Here is an 18,166-nt window from a genome sequence, read left to right as displayed (position 1 = left end):
GGCCGGTTATAGCTGTGGCAACTGCCCTTCGATGGCGTTGATAACAGATGAATTCACCTTTATGAACGCGGCAGGTTTTCATCTTCGTTCATTGGACCCTCTTCCGTGTACGGATATACCTATACTGTTGCTTCTGACAATAAATATTCCGTTGAAAGTAGCGCTCGTCCCGTCGTGTCTTCCTCGTCCGTGTCTAGAAGCGCTATGAGACCTTTTGAGGCAACACAGAGTTTTGAAATCTGATAAGCCCATTTTAAATGTAAGGTCAGTACATACTAAGTGCCAAATGCAATAAACTTTATTTTTGCTCATTAACGTACATACATGCCCGTTCCTGACTGACAGGTGGCGCTACCATAAGAGAACGGGTCTAGAAACGCTTGGGGTTTACTTAATTTTCCGCTACTAGTGCCCTATTGCGGTTGGTAGTGAGGGTTTGTGCTGTCCCGGTACATTCTGATTTGCCCAGTTCTGAACGTATACCCTGTTTATTCATGAATCTCCGCCTACAATTTCAAGTTCTGTCATTGATAGCATGCACTGCGTCGTTCATTTTGCAGTGACCCTGTGATACCGTGTTTCGTGATGCTTGCGACTGTGGTGGAGATACTGTGTTTCGTGACGCTGCTGTGGTGAAGATACTCTTAGCCACAGCCCACAGCTCATAGTGCTTAGAGATTATGCAAAGCCACCCCTTTGTATTCGTCTACTCGTATCATATGGTTACAGTGAAAAAGCATATAATATATCCAAACAAAACGGTGATGTGACGCCAAGCAGGCGTCATCTGACCGTTTCACAGATACTTGGTTACCGCGAGTGACGTTAATAAAGGATGTTTGATTTTTTTCCTAAACAGCGAACCGCCGACAGATCCCGTCGAGGGTACTGAGTGGTGTTATTTTACTTTATTTTATTTAGTTACTCTATCCGACAGTAAATATTTTGGCGCCTATAATAGAAAGGGTACTCGCGTGGCTGTACCTACATAATTTTCTTTTACAGCGAAAGCTGTTATGAGATCATTTCAACAGCCGTTTTTAGAGTCGCAGTTGTCCGCCGCCGCCGCATGTGTCCGTAACCGCTATCGCACGAAATAAGAAAAAAGAAAATAAGAAAAAAATTCCATGGTGGAAGGAGGTTCAAACCTGGGCCCTCTACGTGGGGGCCCAGTGTTGTGCCTCTGAGCCATCTCGGTTTTTTTTTCTTTATTGCCTCCCAGAAGTATTTTCACACGCTAATCGTAAACCAGGGAACAGTGAACAGTACATATATACACCATCAGCTGTTGGCTGACTACATGTTAAAACTTTGGCATGTGTAACAACGACTCCACTCTGGGAACCCACTCCGGTATATGCATCTGCACTTTCTGCATTTCGACAAAACGAGACACACAGTGGCGAAAGTAATCGCGAACAGCTCTTACTTCCACATTGGTATTGTGAAAGGCCGTTCGGGTTTGCTATAGTATGCAGGCCCAGGAGCATAATAGGGTCGTAAGGTACGCCATCTTCATTTTCAACGGAGAGAAACCGGATTCCATGTGAATTTAACGGTAACTTCTTATTTAAAGTTCTTTGTAATACAGTAAAACCTCGGTGATACGAATCTCGCGGGGTTACGAAAAATATTCGTATCATCTGAAATTTGTATCACCAGAAAACATGGAAATTTAGTATAGGACAAAAGAAAGTTGGCATGCGTTTTGATTTAGTGTTTTATAGGGCCGCAGCGACGTCATGAACAGCTCTGAATGGATGCCAGTAAAGTTTGTAGACATCAACAATCGTACTTGCACTCGTAAATATACGGTGCATGCACGCGTGTGTAATTAATGAACCTGATGCGTTGTGCCCCGTGACCGCTAGTGGCCCCTTCCTAATATTACTACGCTTTTCTGCATGACACCAGAGTATGCGGCGAAAGTGACTTAAGAAGCGCTTTGCACACGATAGATAGAGGCCGAGCTCCTTCGCCAAGACCGTCCGCTTCGTCTCTTGGGGTCTTCGTCCACGTTTCATAGGACTTCATGACGGACCTGCAGCGCAAGTTTAGTCTTGTTTCATAGAACGTCGGATTGCGGGGACATCGACGGCTTGCATCATCGGCTTGCATCGACGTGGCAGGCACGTGTTAACATAGTACAAAGACGCTACTGCCTCGAGCACCGGAGCGCGCGTCAATGTGTCGAAAAAAAATAGGCGCGACGTCAACGTCATCTGTAATCTAAACACTAAGGCGCATAAAGGCCTCCAACATTCGCCCGCGTTATCTCGGAGGCAACAACGCACCGTTGAGGGTCGCCTCGCGCGTGACTACCGCGTCTTCCGCGACCGCGCCGGCCGCACCTGTTCGTACCTGTGCGCCAGCGTACTTTCGTATCAAACGTCTCGGAGTGCAAATCGGTTCGCAACAACCGTACTCCAAAACATTGCAGGCTAATGGGACTTGGCCGGGACCACAGAAAAATTCGTATCACCCCGAAATTCGTACGAACCGTGATCGTATCACCGAGGTTTTACTCTATGTCTCAGAAAAACACCCCACTCCAGCAGTCTATGAAAACGTGTTCAATGGTCTCCGGTTTTGTGCATAGGAAACAATCTGGACCCCATGGTACAAATAACCCTTTATCTTCCAAACATGTTTTAACTGGTAAGGTGCCGGTGTGCAATTTAAAGAAAAATGTTTTAACTCCTGGCGCTACGAGCATTCTTTTCACGCGTTTAAGTACATCTTGGTCTGGGCCTGCAGAATATAGTCGGTGCTTGAAACTGCGTTGCAAAAGGACTCTATACAGGCTTCATGTCGCGAAGGAACCACATTAACATATGTAATGTAGTGTGGTAGAAGAGTAAAATTACAACCAGGCGTCACACAAATGCGAATTATGTAACCGGACGTCACACAAGGCGAATTGCACAACGAGTGGGTTGTTGAATGCTTTCAACCCATTACAAAGGCCCCTGCGATAATCCTTCATCGTCATCAGCCACAGCATCAACAAAGTTCACATAATACCTTACAGGTGTTTAGCGAGTTTCACGGTTCTCCGCAGAATGACGAAAAATTGCACAGTGGCTGCTTCCCTACTTCACAAAAATTATGATTTATAGCGAAGTGGGTTCCTCGCAAGTGCACTTCTATTGGTTGCCAAGGAAGCCCATAAGGCTCCCATGATCCATTTCCTCGGTGTCTCAATAAAGTTAATTCCCTCTCTCTCTCTCTCTCCCTGTCTCTCGTTCTCCGTTTCTCCGGTTAACGTAGGTTATAATTTACAGGGCTGGGCAGTATCGCGATACAAGAGTATCGCGATAGTATTTCAGAGATACTTTTGAGTATCTGTATTTCTGTATCGAGATACATTTGAAAAATGTATCTGTATCTCGGTAGTGAAATATATTTACGATGTATCGCCAGTATCGCGATACTATGCAGGACACGGGTATCTCGTTACATTGTTTTTTTTTTTTGCGTAGGAAATGAGTTGAGGCGTGTTTCCAACGGGGGAATGACGTTTTTTTCTTTTTTGTGCCAAGACAAGCAAAGGCGCGTTGTCAGTCGCCGACAGATAGGGCGGCGATAGTTTCCCCTCAAGCACAGAATGGTCCATGTGGTAAAGCGCGCGACGCCGCAGACGGCAGAATCGCAGGTGCAGTGTTGTCGGCCTCTGCCGACGAAAGTCGCTGTCTCCCAATGCCAGCGGAGCACGCCTAATTTTTTTCGGGTGGCAAGCTATTACTTCGCGACCCCCCGCGCGGATACCGCCTTGAAACAGGCTTTGCAATGCTTCGCGTGCGTTCAGTTCTCAAAGCGGCGGCACTACCAAAAGCAGTTCCCGTAGTTCCGGCGGAAGTGACTAGACGATGGCTATTTTTCACGCGCTTTCAGCCGCCTCTCGACCGTCAGGGTGCGTTCCTAATTGATTACATGCGTCAAACGGTCTTTTGTGGTAGCAGGCTCCCCCACCGCTGGGGCCGACTTCGCCTGTTGCGGCTTTCTGAAATGGGTGCTGGTAGCGTCGGTGGTGGTGACAGCTTCATTGAAGCCGACAGGCTCAGACGGCTGAGGATTCCGAAGATGGGGACCGACTTCGGATTCTGAACAGTCAGAACAACCCAAGTGAGGGCGGAAGCGTTTCGGTATCCAGATGACCCGAGAAGAGATATCGCCACGCTGCAGGGCAATTCGGCTATGAAGGCGATATTTATTCACTATAACACGAATTTGTGCTCGCCTTCAGCGGTAGACAGACATTTTTTTCTTTCGTGAGTCTTGTGCTGAGGCTGAACCGACGCTGTTAGAAGACAGCCTATTTGAGAAGCTACACAGCAACCTTCTCAGTAAAGCAGATCTTCAAAATAAATGTGTGCTTCTTCTCAATTCACTGGTATTCATTAGTGATTCGAGTGATTTGCTTAAAGAGTGCTATTTCTATCATAGCTTAGTTTGTTCGCCAAGTATGTTGATTTCGGTGCCCAATCCTTGTTACTGTTGCTGTGAAAGTGTATTTTTATTGCAATTGATACTTGTAATTATGTCATCATTACTAATTATGTACTTTGTCCGCCCCCCTCCCCTGCAATGTCTTAATGGCGCTGAGGGTACTGTAACAAATAAATAGATGAACTAAACGTTTCGATGCGCTGTAACTTTAATTACAACATTATGCTGCACTAATAAGTGTCTTTGCGTAGTATGAGCATCCTTGAAATAAAAAAAAAGTATTCCAGTATCTGTATCGCTGTAACTGTATTCCGGAATACTTTTTTCGTCTTATTGCAAAAGTATCTCCGAAATATCCCGCTACGTTAAAGGAAAATGTATCTCAGTATCTGTATTTTAGGCTTCCAGTTCATGTATTTCGATATCTGTATTCCGGAATACTTTTCTGAGTATCTCTGCCCAGCCCTGGTTATAAAGCGCGGTGGGACAGTTAAATAACGACCGGGTGTCACACAATAGGAATTACGTAACTTGTGGGTCGTTTAAAGCTTCCAACCCATTACAAAGGGCTCAACCATAATTCTTCATCAACCATTGCATCAAAAAATGCACATAATGCCTTACAGGTGGTACCTCGCTTCTCCGCAGAATAACGAATAATGTCGTGGTGGGTGCTTCCTAAGTTCCAAAAAATTATGATTTGTGGCGTAGTGGGTACGTGGCTAATTCACTTGTATTAGTAGCCACAAGAGAGTTTATAACGTGCTCTAGAAATGCCACTCTTGCAGCTTTCGCTGTGACTGTGCTGCGCTTTCCGAGCAGGCCTGGCGTTTTTGTTTTGGTACAAGCCCCTGCTTCCACAGTTTTTTTGCAACTGAGCAGATCGAGAGGAATCGCAAATTTACACCGCGATGGCTGTTTATGAAAGACACCCCCAGTTCTATCGACGCGCCAGTAAAAATTCTACATCGACCTGATCTTTGATAAGTCACCGGGGGGTACAAAGCTTATATATCGCACTTGCAACTCTTTGCCGTCGTGTTATGGTTCACATTAAAATTGCCTCTTTTTCCAGGTCAACGAGCTTGCGCAGGGGAGACTTTCGCCAAAATGGAGATATTCCTCTTAATCACGTTTCTGCTCCAAAAATACCGTGTCTTGGCTGAGAACCCCATCGAGTGTGACTTGACTGCTCCTGATACTGAAATCTGGAACATCATTAACATCAAGCTGCGCTTTCTACCAAGACTGGTTGGCAATATTTAGCGAAATGATTGATACTTATAAGGTGTCGGGTATCTTAGAGGTTGCGTATTCAACATGCACCAAATTTTGAAGGAGGAATAAAAAAAAAATATCTTTGGATGCATATACATTGTTCGCAGTAAATTACGCCAAAATGTTTGAAGTTGTGTGGATTACCGAAACGCTTTACAGGGAGGCTGTGAATGGCTATGGTTGCATGGAATTTCATCTACATGAAGGTAAATCTATGTGCAACACAAGTTAAGCACACATCAGCGCGCACAACTGGCCCACTGAAAATGAAGGCGGAAACACACTGGTGTCAAGCACCAAGGTACGTGCGACACAAAAGACAGCATGATGCATGTCGCGGCCAAAACACGCATGCTGCTTAAATAGAATACTTCAAAAACTACACGCCAAATTTAAAATGTATTTTCACGACAGGTATATGACATTTAGATGCAGGATGTTTGCTACGCTATGATGTGCAATTGGGTGCCACCTCTGTGTCGTGTGCTAAACAGTTTCACTTGTCATCCACCTTTACAGAGTGAAATGGTGCCTTTATTTTTGTCCATCGTTTCTGTATACTTAATAATCCTACATAACTACACACATGATATGAAAAACGCGACTGTATAAACAAGACCATGGTTCCCGGTGACGTAGATGCTGAACTGTTTAGAAATTCTCAAAACTAAGAAAGTCGCTGAAGGGAACGCTTCAAGGAATCGCAAACGCCCTAACGGAGTTAATTATTTTTCTCGAAGCGTTTGTTCGAGCAGCCTTCCATTTCCCACGAGTATCCATAACGAATCAGCGCGACTATACCTGGCCGTGAGAACAAACACTATAAGCAAATGCAGTAAAATGCAAAATAAAGAGAGAAAACATCTCTGTACAAAATCAAGGGAATATATAAACTTGCAGTTGCTCAAGAAATTTGGCAGGATCTCTCAAAGAAACAATTTCATCAGGAAGGCCATTCCAAAGTGCGATGGCGCGCGGAAGTGAAGAATTCTTCGATGACTGTGTGTGGTCGAAGATCCGCCTGAAACTGAGTTGATTATGAAGTCGATTAGATGTTCGCGAAGGAATGTCAATCGAGAGACGACTGGTCCACGAGTGGCAGTAGTACTTATTGAGGAGGCATAGACGGGTGACAGAGCGGCGGGAATCGAAGTTAGTAAGGAAAATATTGTGTTTGATTTGGGTGATGCTGGAGTAAAGATTATACATTGAAGTTATGAGCGGGCTGCACAATTTGGGATGCATTCCAGTTTATCTATTAGGTATTGTTGATCAGGAAACAAGATCAACGAAGCGTATTCGAACTGAGGGCGTACAAACGTTTGCTAGACCTGTTGCCGAATGGTAGATGGGGAATGATGCAGATTCCGGCGCAAGAATACCAGAGTTCTTTTCGCTTTCGCGCATATCTTGTCGATGTGGGTGCACCAGGCAAGATTAGTACAAAGATGAACACCAAGGTATTCGTAAATAGATGAACGGGAATTTGAGCTGAACAGATAGAGTAAGAAAAGTTAAAAACCGATTTCCTACGGGTGAAAGCAAATACGCAGCCCTTAGATGTGTTAAGCGCCATTTGCCAACGACCACACCACTGATTTATTATGTCGAGGTCCTTTTGTAAACTTACGTGGTCTTCTTCACAGTTAAGAGTTCTATACACTACGCAGTCATCCGCGAAAAGACGAATTGAGGTAGGAATGTTACAAGGCAAATCAATAAGAGAGAGAGAGAGATAAAAGCGAAGGAAAGGCAGGGAGGTTAACCAGGTTGTACCCGGTTTGCTACCCTACACGAGGGGAGGGGGAAGGGGGGAAAAAGAATAGAGAGAGCAAGGAGGAAAGAGGGAACAAGTAATACGCGCACACACATCAATGTTCAGCGCATACACACAGACAGTCACAACGGAGAAATATTTGACATCGGTTCCTCTGCGAGATGTTAAAAAAGGATTGCAAGGACTGGCTCCAAGGAATCGAGAACTTGCAGAGCGCATTGAGCTGACGGAGTTGTCATTCCGCTGAGGAGAGTGCGCACCGTGGTCATGAGAGACCTCAACACAGCGAGGACTTGTAGGTTCTTGTCGTGGCAGTCATCTGTGGACGATGAAGCACACTGCGGGGCATTCTGCATCGGCTCTTTATGAGTGCGCAGTGATGGCAGCGAGGGCCACGCGACATCCGCCGCCGCTTTCAAAGCTTCTGCTTCTTTCCGGCTCTCCAATTGTGATGCATTGGGCGGTGGTGGTGGCGGTAGTGGTGGTAGTTGTCGCTTAAGGGAAGTCTGACGATCTGTCGGAGTAGGAGATCGCGTTGTCCGTCCAGATTGGGTAGCAGTAGTTTTAGACCTTCGTCGCCGACGCGAGCGTCGTTGTCTATTTCTCACCACGTCAGCAGCCTCTTTGTGCGTCGAGCCGTGCCGCACCATCTGTTTCATGACGCTCCATTCCTTTTTCACTAATGGACAGTCCCTTGATGAGGCTTCGTGTGATCCATGACAGTTGGTACACTTCAGGGCAGTTGCTCGGCAGGATTCCGCATTGTGTGGCTCTGCACAGCGGGGGCAAATCGCCACGTTCCTGCAAACTCCGCTGACATGGCCCATTTTTTGACATTTACGGCACTGGAGTGGTCGTGGTGTAAACAGACGGACCACGTGACGAAAGTGTCCCACCTTCACGTGGGATGGCAATATGTCACCTTTGAAGACAATCTTTACGCAACGCGAGTTGCCTAGACGTGAGACTTGGACGATGTTGCTATGGTCACTAACTTCCTTGATGAGCATTGCAAGGTCGCCACAAGAAATGGAGATGTCGACATCGTATATTACACCTACCACCATGTCCTTGTTAAGTGGAAGCTGAGCTCGAACCTTGATACCGCCGATGTCTGTGACCCTGGTCAGAGCAAGCAGAGATGCCTGGTGTATAACGTCGATAGCCAAGACATTCTTGTGGGGGTTGACTCGAACATCCTTGATTTCGTTTGGAGCCAGATACTCGAGTTTCCTCGAGATGGTCTGCCGATTCAAGTGTCTCAGATTGTCCGATGGCGAAACAGGCACAAATAAGACGGTGTAGTTCATTGAAGCCTCCTTCGGCTTCACAGTAGATGCGGTTGAAGCTGGTGAAGCACCCATAGATCGTCGTTTTGGTTTACGACTGTAAACAGGCGTGAATTCATCGTCGGAATCGTCACTGCTTGCCGAATACACTTCGGTGGACTCACTGTCGGCGTCGCTGAGTTCGCTGCTCCGTTTCCTCGAGGGGCCCGCCGACGGCGCAGGCATGCCTGGAGGGTGTGAGGGCCAGTCTACTTCCAGTGTAGCCAAATAAAATACCGATGGCTACGCGAGGAACATGAAAAATCACCAAAAACTGTCACCCGGTGAACAAAGCGCTGTGCAAGAAGCACACTTCGTCGTCGTAAATCAGAAAAAGAAGGGGGCCTAACACACAAATGAAGTAGACGAGCTGAAGTTATTGACAATTGTAAACTGCTGTCGATTACATAGAAAATTTTGAAGCCAAGATAATGTTGATGAGTAGAGTCTAATGCAGACTGTTTAGCTATTAGGCGACAATGGGCAACTCTGCCAAATGCTTTCGCATAGTCAAGAAAGATGCAGTCAAAATTTTTGTTATTATTCATGCCGTTATGTAAATCAGACGTAAATTCGAATAGCTGAGTATCACAAGATAATGCTTTCCGAAAACCATGCTGATTTAGAAAGACGTTATACGACTCAAGATGGCTGTACATATGGGAGGTGATGATGTGTTCAAGCACCTTGCAAGCAGTGTTGCGGAGTTGCCACTCCAAAAATGGAATGACTCGGGAATCATTCCAAATTTTTGAGAGCCCGGAATGGAATGTGGACAACGCTTGGAGGAATGGAATGGGAATGGGATTAAGCGCCTTTTGCACATAATGGAATGAATATGGAATTACGTCTTTTTTCCGAAAATAAAGCACGTTTTCGTCTACGCGCTGCTTTTGAAACCTCAAACATCAGTAAGTCAGAGCCTCGAATTTAACAATAAAGCAGTATTTTTAATATGGCTTGGCTGATTACAAGACCGGCACATTTATAAGCAACGCGCCTACTACAAACCGAAGCATAAGTTAGTGTACAAACAAATGCATTATCTCAGCAGATACTGAAGGGAGAAACAATTTAGCCTTGCGCGTTGGTTCTCATTGACAACTCCACACGAAAGTGGCGAATACTCAATGCACAGCCTGATCTTTATCTCACGAGGAGTTTAGTACCCGACACAGGTAAATAACCTTTGCGACAAGGAAGACATTACATACCTGCGCACAGGCGAACACAGAAAATTCTCCTCACGCCATTCTGGCTCGCGAGGCGTGCTTAACCAGCGTGACTGCTGACGAGCAGTGCGGCCCAGTGTTCCGTATTCGATGCAAAGGCACAAGGTGCCGGAGCGGTGCACTGTTCCAACTAATACCAGCAGATCTAGAGGGTTTTGTTCCCCAATACCCAAATCTTAGTTTTCTCCTTATTCACGGCCGCTCCAGACGTGTCGCAAAACTGCTTAGTCTTTTGGAACACAGCTACTGTCAGCATAAAAATACGCTATGTCATCTTTTTAGCACTAACACATTTAAGCTTAAACAATATTAAAACATAACCATTAGCTGAAACATGCCGGCAATGCAAACGCTATAAGTAGCGGGAGAACTTCCCCTATGGGAATTAGTAGGGTGGTTTTAGTGCACGAGATATGTCACCAAGCTACTATTCCACGACCTTGGTAACGTGTCTTACGTACTTTTGCAGTTCTTGAGGCATCATGACATCAGCTTTATGGGGCGTTCATTCTTAACTCGATAAAACTATCAACATGCCTTTCCTACGTTGAAGAATTACAGGAATGGAATTGAAGTGCCCGGCCACTCCCGGAGTGGGACTGGGCTATGTTTTTTTCGTTATGAGGAACTGAAAAGAATGGAATTGCGACAAGTTCTAATTTCCCCGAAATGGAATTAGAACAGGGTGGTGACGACCATTCCCCAATACTGCTTGCAACAGGTGCATGTTAGCGAAATGGGGCAGTAGTTACCGGTGATTTTCGGAGACACAGGGAACCGAAGAAAGTGTTTGTTAGTAAAAACCGAGCGAAAAAAAAACGAATTGAAGGTTGAAGCACACTCAGATGCAGAGACGGGAACATTACCGGCGTTATGTAATGAGAATATGTCACTGCGACGGTCAGGCGAAATGGCACGCCAAAACGTTTTAGGGTTAGTGTGTAAAATTGAAGACAGGTCAACGGAAAAATATTGCTTTTTCGCTTCACTAATCGCAAGGCAGTAAGATTTTAAGCAGTCAAAATACATAGACCCTGACTTAGAAGATGATAACCTTTTAGCGGATGCATATAATCTTTTATTTTTTATTTCTGAGCGATCTAAGCGATATATTAAACCACGGGTTGGATCTGTCGTTAGAGATTGTTATTAGTGGAACATATTTATCTATGAGGAGCGCCATTACATTTCTCAAAGAATTCCAGTTATCCTGAACAGACTTGTTGGTGAATGAGGGAAGAATTGTATTGTGTAGGAATACATCAAGATCAGCGTTCATTTGACCGTTTTTTGCCTTGCTATAATCTCTGATTACCTTACGCTGAACACCCAGAAATTTTAGTGCAGTATTATTTGAAAACTGTAGAAGGTTGTGATCGCTCAATCCGTATAATTGAACAACTGGACCTATGGTATGTGACTCTGTTGTCAGAATAAGATCTAAAATATTAGTATCGTGAATGGGCTCTGAGACAAGCTGAGTGAAATAAAGTCAATACATAGTTCGATGAATTCACTTGACGCACTGCTCGAAAAAGTCATGAGATACCAAGCAGTATCAGGAAAATAAAAATCACCAAATAAGGAAATTTTTCTGGTGGGAAACATGTCAAGAGCCCTGGAAATACTTTCGTGATGCTCAGACACGAAAAGGCGGTCAGATGAAGGTGGGCGATGGCATACGCCCGTCAATAATTTTCCACAAAAGGTAGGAGAGGCGATTCAGACTATCAAGGGGAGTTTCAGTGTCAACAAGACAGGAAGGTACAGTTCGTTTGATGTCAGACAGCACCACGCCACCCTTTTCATGTGCCCGGTCATGGCGATAAATGGAATACTGATTTGAATCATGATATAGCTCAGTGTCGCATACCTCAGCGTGTAGCCAAGTCTCGGTTGCAATAGAACATCTGATTTACTGTCATCAAGGTACAAATCAAGCAAGACACGTTTCGGTAACAAACTGCGAATTTTAGTGAATGATACTGAACGTGGAGGAGAACATGAAGTAGATGGCTGCTGAACATTAGCGCTGCGTACCGGGCGCGTAGCCAGGATTTTTTTTCGGGGGGGGGGGGGGCGCATTCCTAATTGCTCGAAAGAAAGTCTTTCTATGGCAAAAGAAAAAAAAAAGTTGCCTGGGAATATAGAAGGCTGGACAAATTTAGGGTGGGGAGGGCTGCCCTCCCCCTTGCCTACGTGCCTTCTGCGTAACTAGGCAACTAGCTATCTAGAGGTTACTACGATGTCAGAGCAAGTGTCATAGATACGCGTATATGTGGTATTATCGATACGAAGTTTGTCGAAACTAAGTTTGAAAGGACATTTCCGCTCTCTAGCAATGAAGCAGTGCGCGCTTGCCCTGTAGCTTGCGAAAAATGTTCTCTAATAGAGAGTGAGTGAATAAACTTTATTAAAAGTCCGGACGAGGCGGGGGGAAGAGGGGATTAACCCCTGTCCCGTCCCACTCTCCGTCGATGATGGCGTCAGGTGACGGCTTGAAGCCCTTGCACCCGGGCGGCATCCTCGGCTTGCCGGACGGCCCAAAGTTGGTCGGTCAGCTTGTCGCTGGTGAGTGCCGCCTCCCAGCGGCAGCGACGCCGACGCAGCCGATCCTCAGCAGTGACCACAGCCGCGGCGGCGGTCGGCCCCTGCCCTCGCGCGGTGGTAGCAATTCGCCCCTGTCTAACATGCGTCGCGAAGTGAGCGGCGGCAGCGACATTAAGATGAACGTATTTTTCAGCGGATGTGCACCGGTGAGGACTGCTTGTTTGTCCCTAAGAACGTAAACATAGGAATTATCGGCCGGCATTTGTTTGAAGCAAATTTACCCAGCCGGTGCACACGTGCATATTGAGAAGTGGTAGTGATGATCGCTAACTTATCTGAGCATACGACGATAATATTACTTACAAAAGTTTCCCAGCTTTCTTTGTCCTTGTCGGGAATTTTAACTAAAGAACAACAAATTGCACCGTCGCATTCTATTTTCAGCTTCATCACACCTGGATACTATTGCTTGAAGTTGATCAGAAATAGAACCAATAGCACCATCAGCAAAGTTGGATGAAGGAGGGGCATCAGAAACCAGGTTTGCTTCCAGAATGACCACTCTCGTGGTCAAGCTTTTGATTTCTTTCTAAGTAGCATCCTGCTTTTATTTTAGCCCCTTAATTTCGACAATTATTGTATTCTGACCCGCTTCAATTCTACGCACTGTTTCAAGAACGATTGCGAGTGTTTACTCGACGCTAGGGCCGGGATTTGATTCAATGTCACCTGAATGCAACAACGACAACGCTGCAAACTTCCGGCGCAGGCACGAAAGAAACAGAAATGTACGAAACATTCTATCCCGCAGGTCAGTAGCGCACGACACCGCAACAAGGCAATAATGGCTACTTTTTAAACAGGAAGCTTCGTTGAACTGACCAACCTGAAAATACAGCAGCGGCAAGCGTCCCATCACTTCAATGGTGTCGTGCCCAACTGAATTAGTGCTTGGCTGGCTTATATATCCCCTCCAGGCGCGAATTATGATGCACTGTCTGCAAATGTCTCAAATTCGCACAACGTAATTATAAGGCACTCAATATTACAATCCAAGAAAGGAAATAAAGTAATATGCTGTTTTGTGCGAGCTTTGCTACTTAATCTTAATTAGATTGTAATTGAATATTTCATTACTCTGCAGTCAGTCATGTTCCATTTTTATATAAGAATAAGGAAATTGTTGGTTTAAAATGCATGCGCAATTTGTTTTTGGTTGTGTTCATTTCGTGCGGAGAAAAATAATACTTATGACGCTGGTCCTGGAATGCGGCACATCGAACAACCCGTGGAACATCGTAGTGCCTTCACCATAGTGATCGGTTATGGTCATACTCAGCTCATTGAGGTTAAGTGAAGACGCGTTGACTATGCAGAAGGTTCACTTGATGCTATGCGCAATGTATCTTGCCCTTTCTTTCCGACTAGTCCAAAAAACTGGCAAAAACAAGTTGCTTCCACATAAGTGGACGTTACGCCTGAAGGGGATATCCTACGTCATGGCTTGCGAGGGCGTCTGGGAGTGAACCATGTTGCTAGCCGCTAGTAACCGATGGAACCAAACTTGTAATAATAGTTGTTGGGGTTTAACGTCCCAAAACCGCAATGCGACTATGAGAGACGACGTAGTGGAGGGCCTGTAAATTTCGACCACCTGGACTTCTTTACCCTGGATCTAAATCTAACAACACGCTCCTCAAGCATTTCCGCCTTCAAAGAAAATGCGGCCACCGAGGCCGTGATTCGAATCCCTAACCTGTGGATCAGCAGTCGAGAACCATAACACATGGACCACCCTGGCGGGAATTCCCCCTGCCCCCACGAAAAAAAAAAACTCCTTCCTTGATACACACCCACCCTCAATGGAAGACATTCCATGAAACCAGGAAGAGGGAACGAAGTACACGCAGCAGTACGCGATTTTCGGAGCTAATAATTAATAGATTTCCTCCAACACATCAAGCGTATATTATGTTAGAAGCGAAGCATAACAGCGCTTCATAATTTGCTTTGCGGAGCTGTGATTCTTAATGACTGGGATTTATGTAGACTCTAATGCATTATATGTTTCCTGGAATTGCCATCTTGTGGCTCCTGCGCATGGCGAACATAGAAAGGTGCGCATACTTCGCTCTGAAAAAAACATTCTATGCACTTACGTCTCCGAAGCTGGCTTCCTATGTAATAAAGGTTACAGATGTGTAGGTGGTCATTGGTAGTTCTGTTCTGCCGCTGCATGGTTTACAGACAAGCATTTTCTGGAGCCCTTACTCATAAACAAGACAATATTGTCATCTTCCCGCGTATGGTGCGAATTTATGAAGTGTAACATTTCATCAGTGAGTATACCTTTCTCCGTCCTGCAGCACTCTCCAAAGTCACTTTAATTAGCCCGCTTGAAGCGCTTAGGTGCCGCTGGATTCTCCATCTGGATCACTTCTAGTGCAGCACACCAATGAGCGACTTCATTTATTTTCAACTTCATCGGGTGTAGGCATTCGCATGAAATAATTTCCAATTGGTTTACTCGATGTGCAATGACTCTTCGCGGTCCGTCACACATAGGCGCCACAAGAAAATTGTGTGGATGATAGCTACTGCAGTCGTAAGCTGCAGAAGGTTTTGGGAAACCAACGGCGCAATTTGGCGATGACGCTAGCGTATTACTTGACGTGCTCCACGAATTGTCAAAAGAGCAAGTACGTCGGAATACAAAACGCCTCAAATTTTAGCAGAACACTATTGTATAAGGAAACTGTTCAGGTAATTCATTTATTTGTTGTCGTGTTCAAGGAGATGAAAGAATGCCAGTAAAGTCATTTTTCTTCGAGAAAAATGTTGAGCGATTTCAGCCGTCACAGAGTTGTCTTTTGGTTGACCTGGTAACCCTATCGAATGGGTGAGAGCCATATTTAAAACTTGTTAACATAGCTACAGTGGGTGCGACACATTTGTAGTTCTCACTAGTGCACTAGCTGATGTTATAACCAGAAGAAAACCATAACACGCGAATAGGACAGCACAAAAGGAAGAAAGTGCACATGCCTTGGCTTGCTGCTTTGTGTTCTCGGTTCGTGCTTCGGACGCTCAGAAACAAACAACCCCGAAAGGGGAAACGATAGAAATAATCTGTGTCCCGGCCCACTCCGCAACGAAGAGCAACGAGTTATCCCACCAACAGGCTCGAGCGCTGTTACACCGGCCCACACTTGCGGAATGTGGACAAGGGTATGAAGAGAGCTAGCCACTTGTCACGTAGAACCCCACAGTGGAGTTTCACCGAAACGAGCGACAAAGCATCTCCGAGTCACATCCAAGTTTGACGAGACAGCAGTCGACAACATACAGACGGATACAGACAGAACCATTCCCGCACGCCCGAATAGTTAACAGAATGCACCCGAACCAATACGAACAGTAATGCCTCGTGCGCCAACAGCCAGGATCACTACAAAAGATTATAGGGGAATGTATTTTCAACCAGAAGCACACACCACCACTCCTCCCCACCCGACCCCGTGCTATCCTTCCCTTTAGAGAGCGATGGAAGATCTTGCTGTCCAGCCCTGTCCTGGAAGAGCAGCGGCGGCTCGTTACCAGAGACCAGGCGGCGAGAGAAGCATACGGATTCCCGTGACGGGGGAGAACTACCATCCAACGCGCGCGCCAGAAAGCTGATTATTAAAGATTTTAATTCATTCTCTTCGTATGCTGTCGTATTCGCGGATCGTGTTTTTTTTTAAATGCGAAGCATTTGTTATCTAGCCAGAGGCACTTTGAGGGTTTGTATCTCTCTATCTATCTATCTATCTAGCCGCCTACGTCTGGGTGCTTTCGTGATCGCCCCCTTAACTTTGTGTCGACCAAACTTGGCAAGGAAAAATAAGAGGGTTCGACAGATATGACTGTCTAATCAAGACAAGAATAACTTGACAACGCTGTCGCGTGCGTCGTCAAACCCTTTCTTTCAGACATGCGTGGAACATACCCGTTTACCACAGCCCGTGGTATACGGTTATCCGCCTCAGGTGATTGACAGTTAATATCTACCCTGGAACGGCGAGAACAGACATTGATAATTCAAGTGCGAGGGCGTTACTGAAAAGTGACGTAGGCAGTGTTGGCCCGACTAATGCAAATAATAAAAATCAGGATCCTAGCAGGAATCGAACCCAAGCATTCCGCGTGGCTATCAGATTTTCTACCACAGAACCACGACAGGTCTCGAAACCGCTTTGAAAAAAGACCCTGTGCAGGCGTAATGCCGGTGCAACGCCAGTTGGGTGATTCCACAAGAGATCGAACATGCCTGTCCGGTCGCAATTTTTGTTTTGCCTGGGTTTTTTATATGTTATGTGGGCACATTAAAAGTGCACGGAACCGAAAATTTTATTTCCAAGAAACGCTCCCAGCGCGCCAAAAAAATATTTGAAGGTGGCGGCGCGGGCCTCCTGTTTTTAACGCGATAGCGTTAGAGAGCTCGTGTCGCAGAAATTCCGACGTCGGTGTCGGGACCGTTGGTTGCGTTGGTTGTGAGCGAAAAATCATCCGTGAGCGAAAAATCGAGAAAGGAAATGGACAACTATGTCCATCTAGCGGAAAACATATCAAGCCAATGCCGCCTTTCACGGCCGGGATAGACCGCACGCGCGCGCGCTTGCGGTCTAGCCCGGCCGTGCGCCTTTCCAGGGGAGGCGTTGATCAAGCAAACAGCAAACGCTAGATAATGTGCTGCCATGTGTGACGCATTGTGAGACTCTTCATGGCCTCCGAGACGGCAAGCGCGCGGTGTATATCTTTAAGGCCATGCGACTCTTGCTTTAGATCAAAAACCTGTATGTACCATTCTCGCGCGCGCGCGTGTGTGTGTAACAATACACATTCATAAGTATGCACTTAGTGGTTGAAGTGCGCACCAGGGGCCGGGTTTCGCTATTGCGTTCAACTCTTAAAGGCGAGGCTTAAGAGTCCCCCAATTTTTGCTCACTGCAATGTTTTCGGATTTCACGGCCGAATTTAGCGCGAACTATAAATGATGTGTCGAAAATTTTTTTTGCTGGTTTTAATACGCATTACTGTGAATTACATCCATGCTTTTTTTATGCTGTCCTCAAAAAGAAGAAAATGTGAAAAAATGGCAAACACGGCCGAAATCAAAAAAGGGTCCTAAGTTTGAGGCGCCTTGGCGCCTTTGCTATTACAAATAGAAACTTGAAAACAATGTCAAATATAGAAAAGAGCCTTTGCAACATTTATACGGAAGATCATTTTCCTAAAGGCAGCGCAAAAAAAGAAAGAAATAGTTAAAGAAGCGAGTTTTTTTCAAAAAAGTACATTTTCAAAAAATAAAATTAAAAAAAAAACTCCGGTCTCAATTTTGACGACAATTTTTTATCGAAAAGCGCTTATGTCAGTGAACACACGGTTGTAATATCATATGTCCTCATTTGCTTTGTTTACGAGATATAACTGGCCAAAATGACCCTTGCAGTGTGTGCTCACTTCAGTGCGACTGATGGTTGTTATTAGCTTGCATTGTGCGTAAATCTCAG

The 18,166-nt window shown here is 45.5% G+C and overlaps 1 protein-coding gene across 1 annotated transcript in view; it reads left to right on the top strand.

Moving 5' to 3' along the window:
* The window catches only part of LOC125756382 (cytochrome P450 2U1-like), a 28,948-nt gene extending 23,233 nt beyond the window's left edge, over positions 1-5,715 (top strand). The window contains exon 6 of the mRNA XM_049411066.1: positions 5,525-5,715. Within this exon, the coding sequence (XP_049267023.1) occupies positions 5,525-5,715 (191 nt within the window). The remainder of the gene's footprint in view (positions 1-5,524) is intronic.
* The last annotated feature ends 12,451 nt before the right edge of the window (positions 5,716-18,166 follow it).

The sequence above is a fragment of the Rhipicephalus sanguineus genome, chromosome 11 (genome assembly GCF_013339695.2).
Source record: "Rhipicephalus sanguineus isolate Rsan-2018 chromosome 11, BIME_Rsan_1.4, whole genome shotgun sequence".
NCBI classification, from domain to species: Eukaryota; Metazoa; Arthropoda; class Arachnida; order Ixodida; family Ixodidae; genus Rhipicephalus; species Rhipicephalus sanguineus.
The sequence above is the reverse complement of the archived record's forward strand: the minus strand, read 5'-3'. Positions and strand labels throughout refer to the sequence as shown.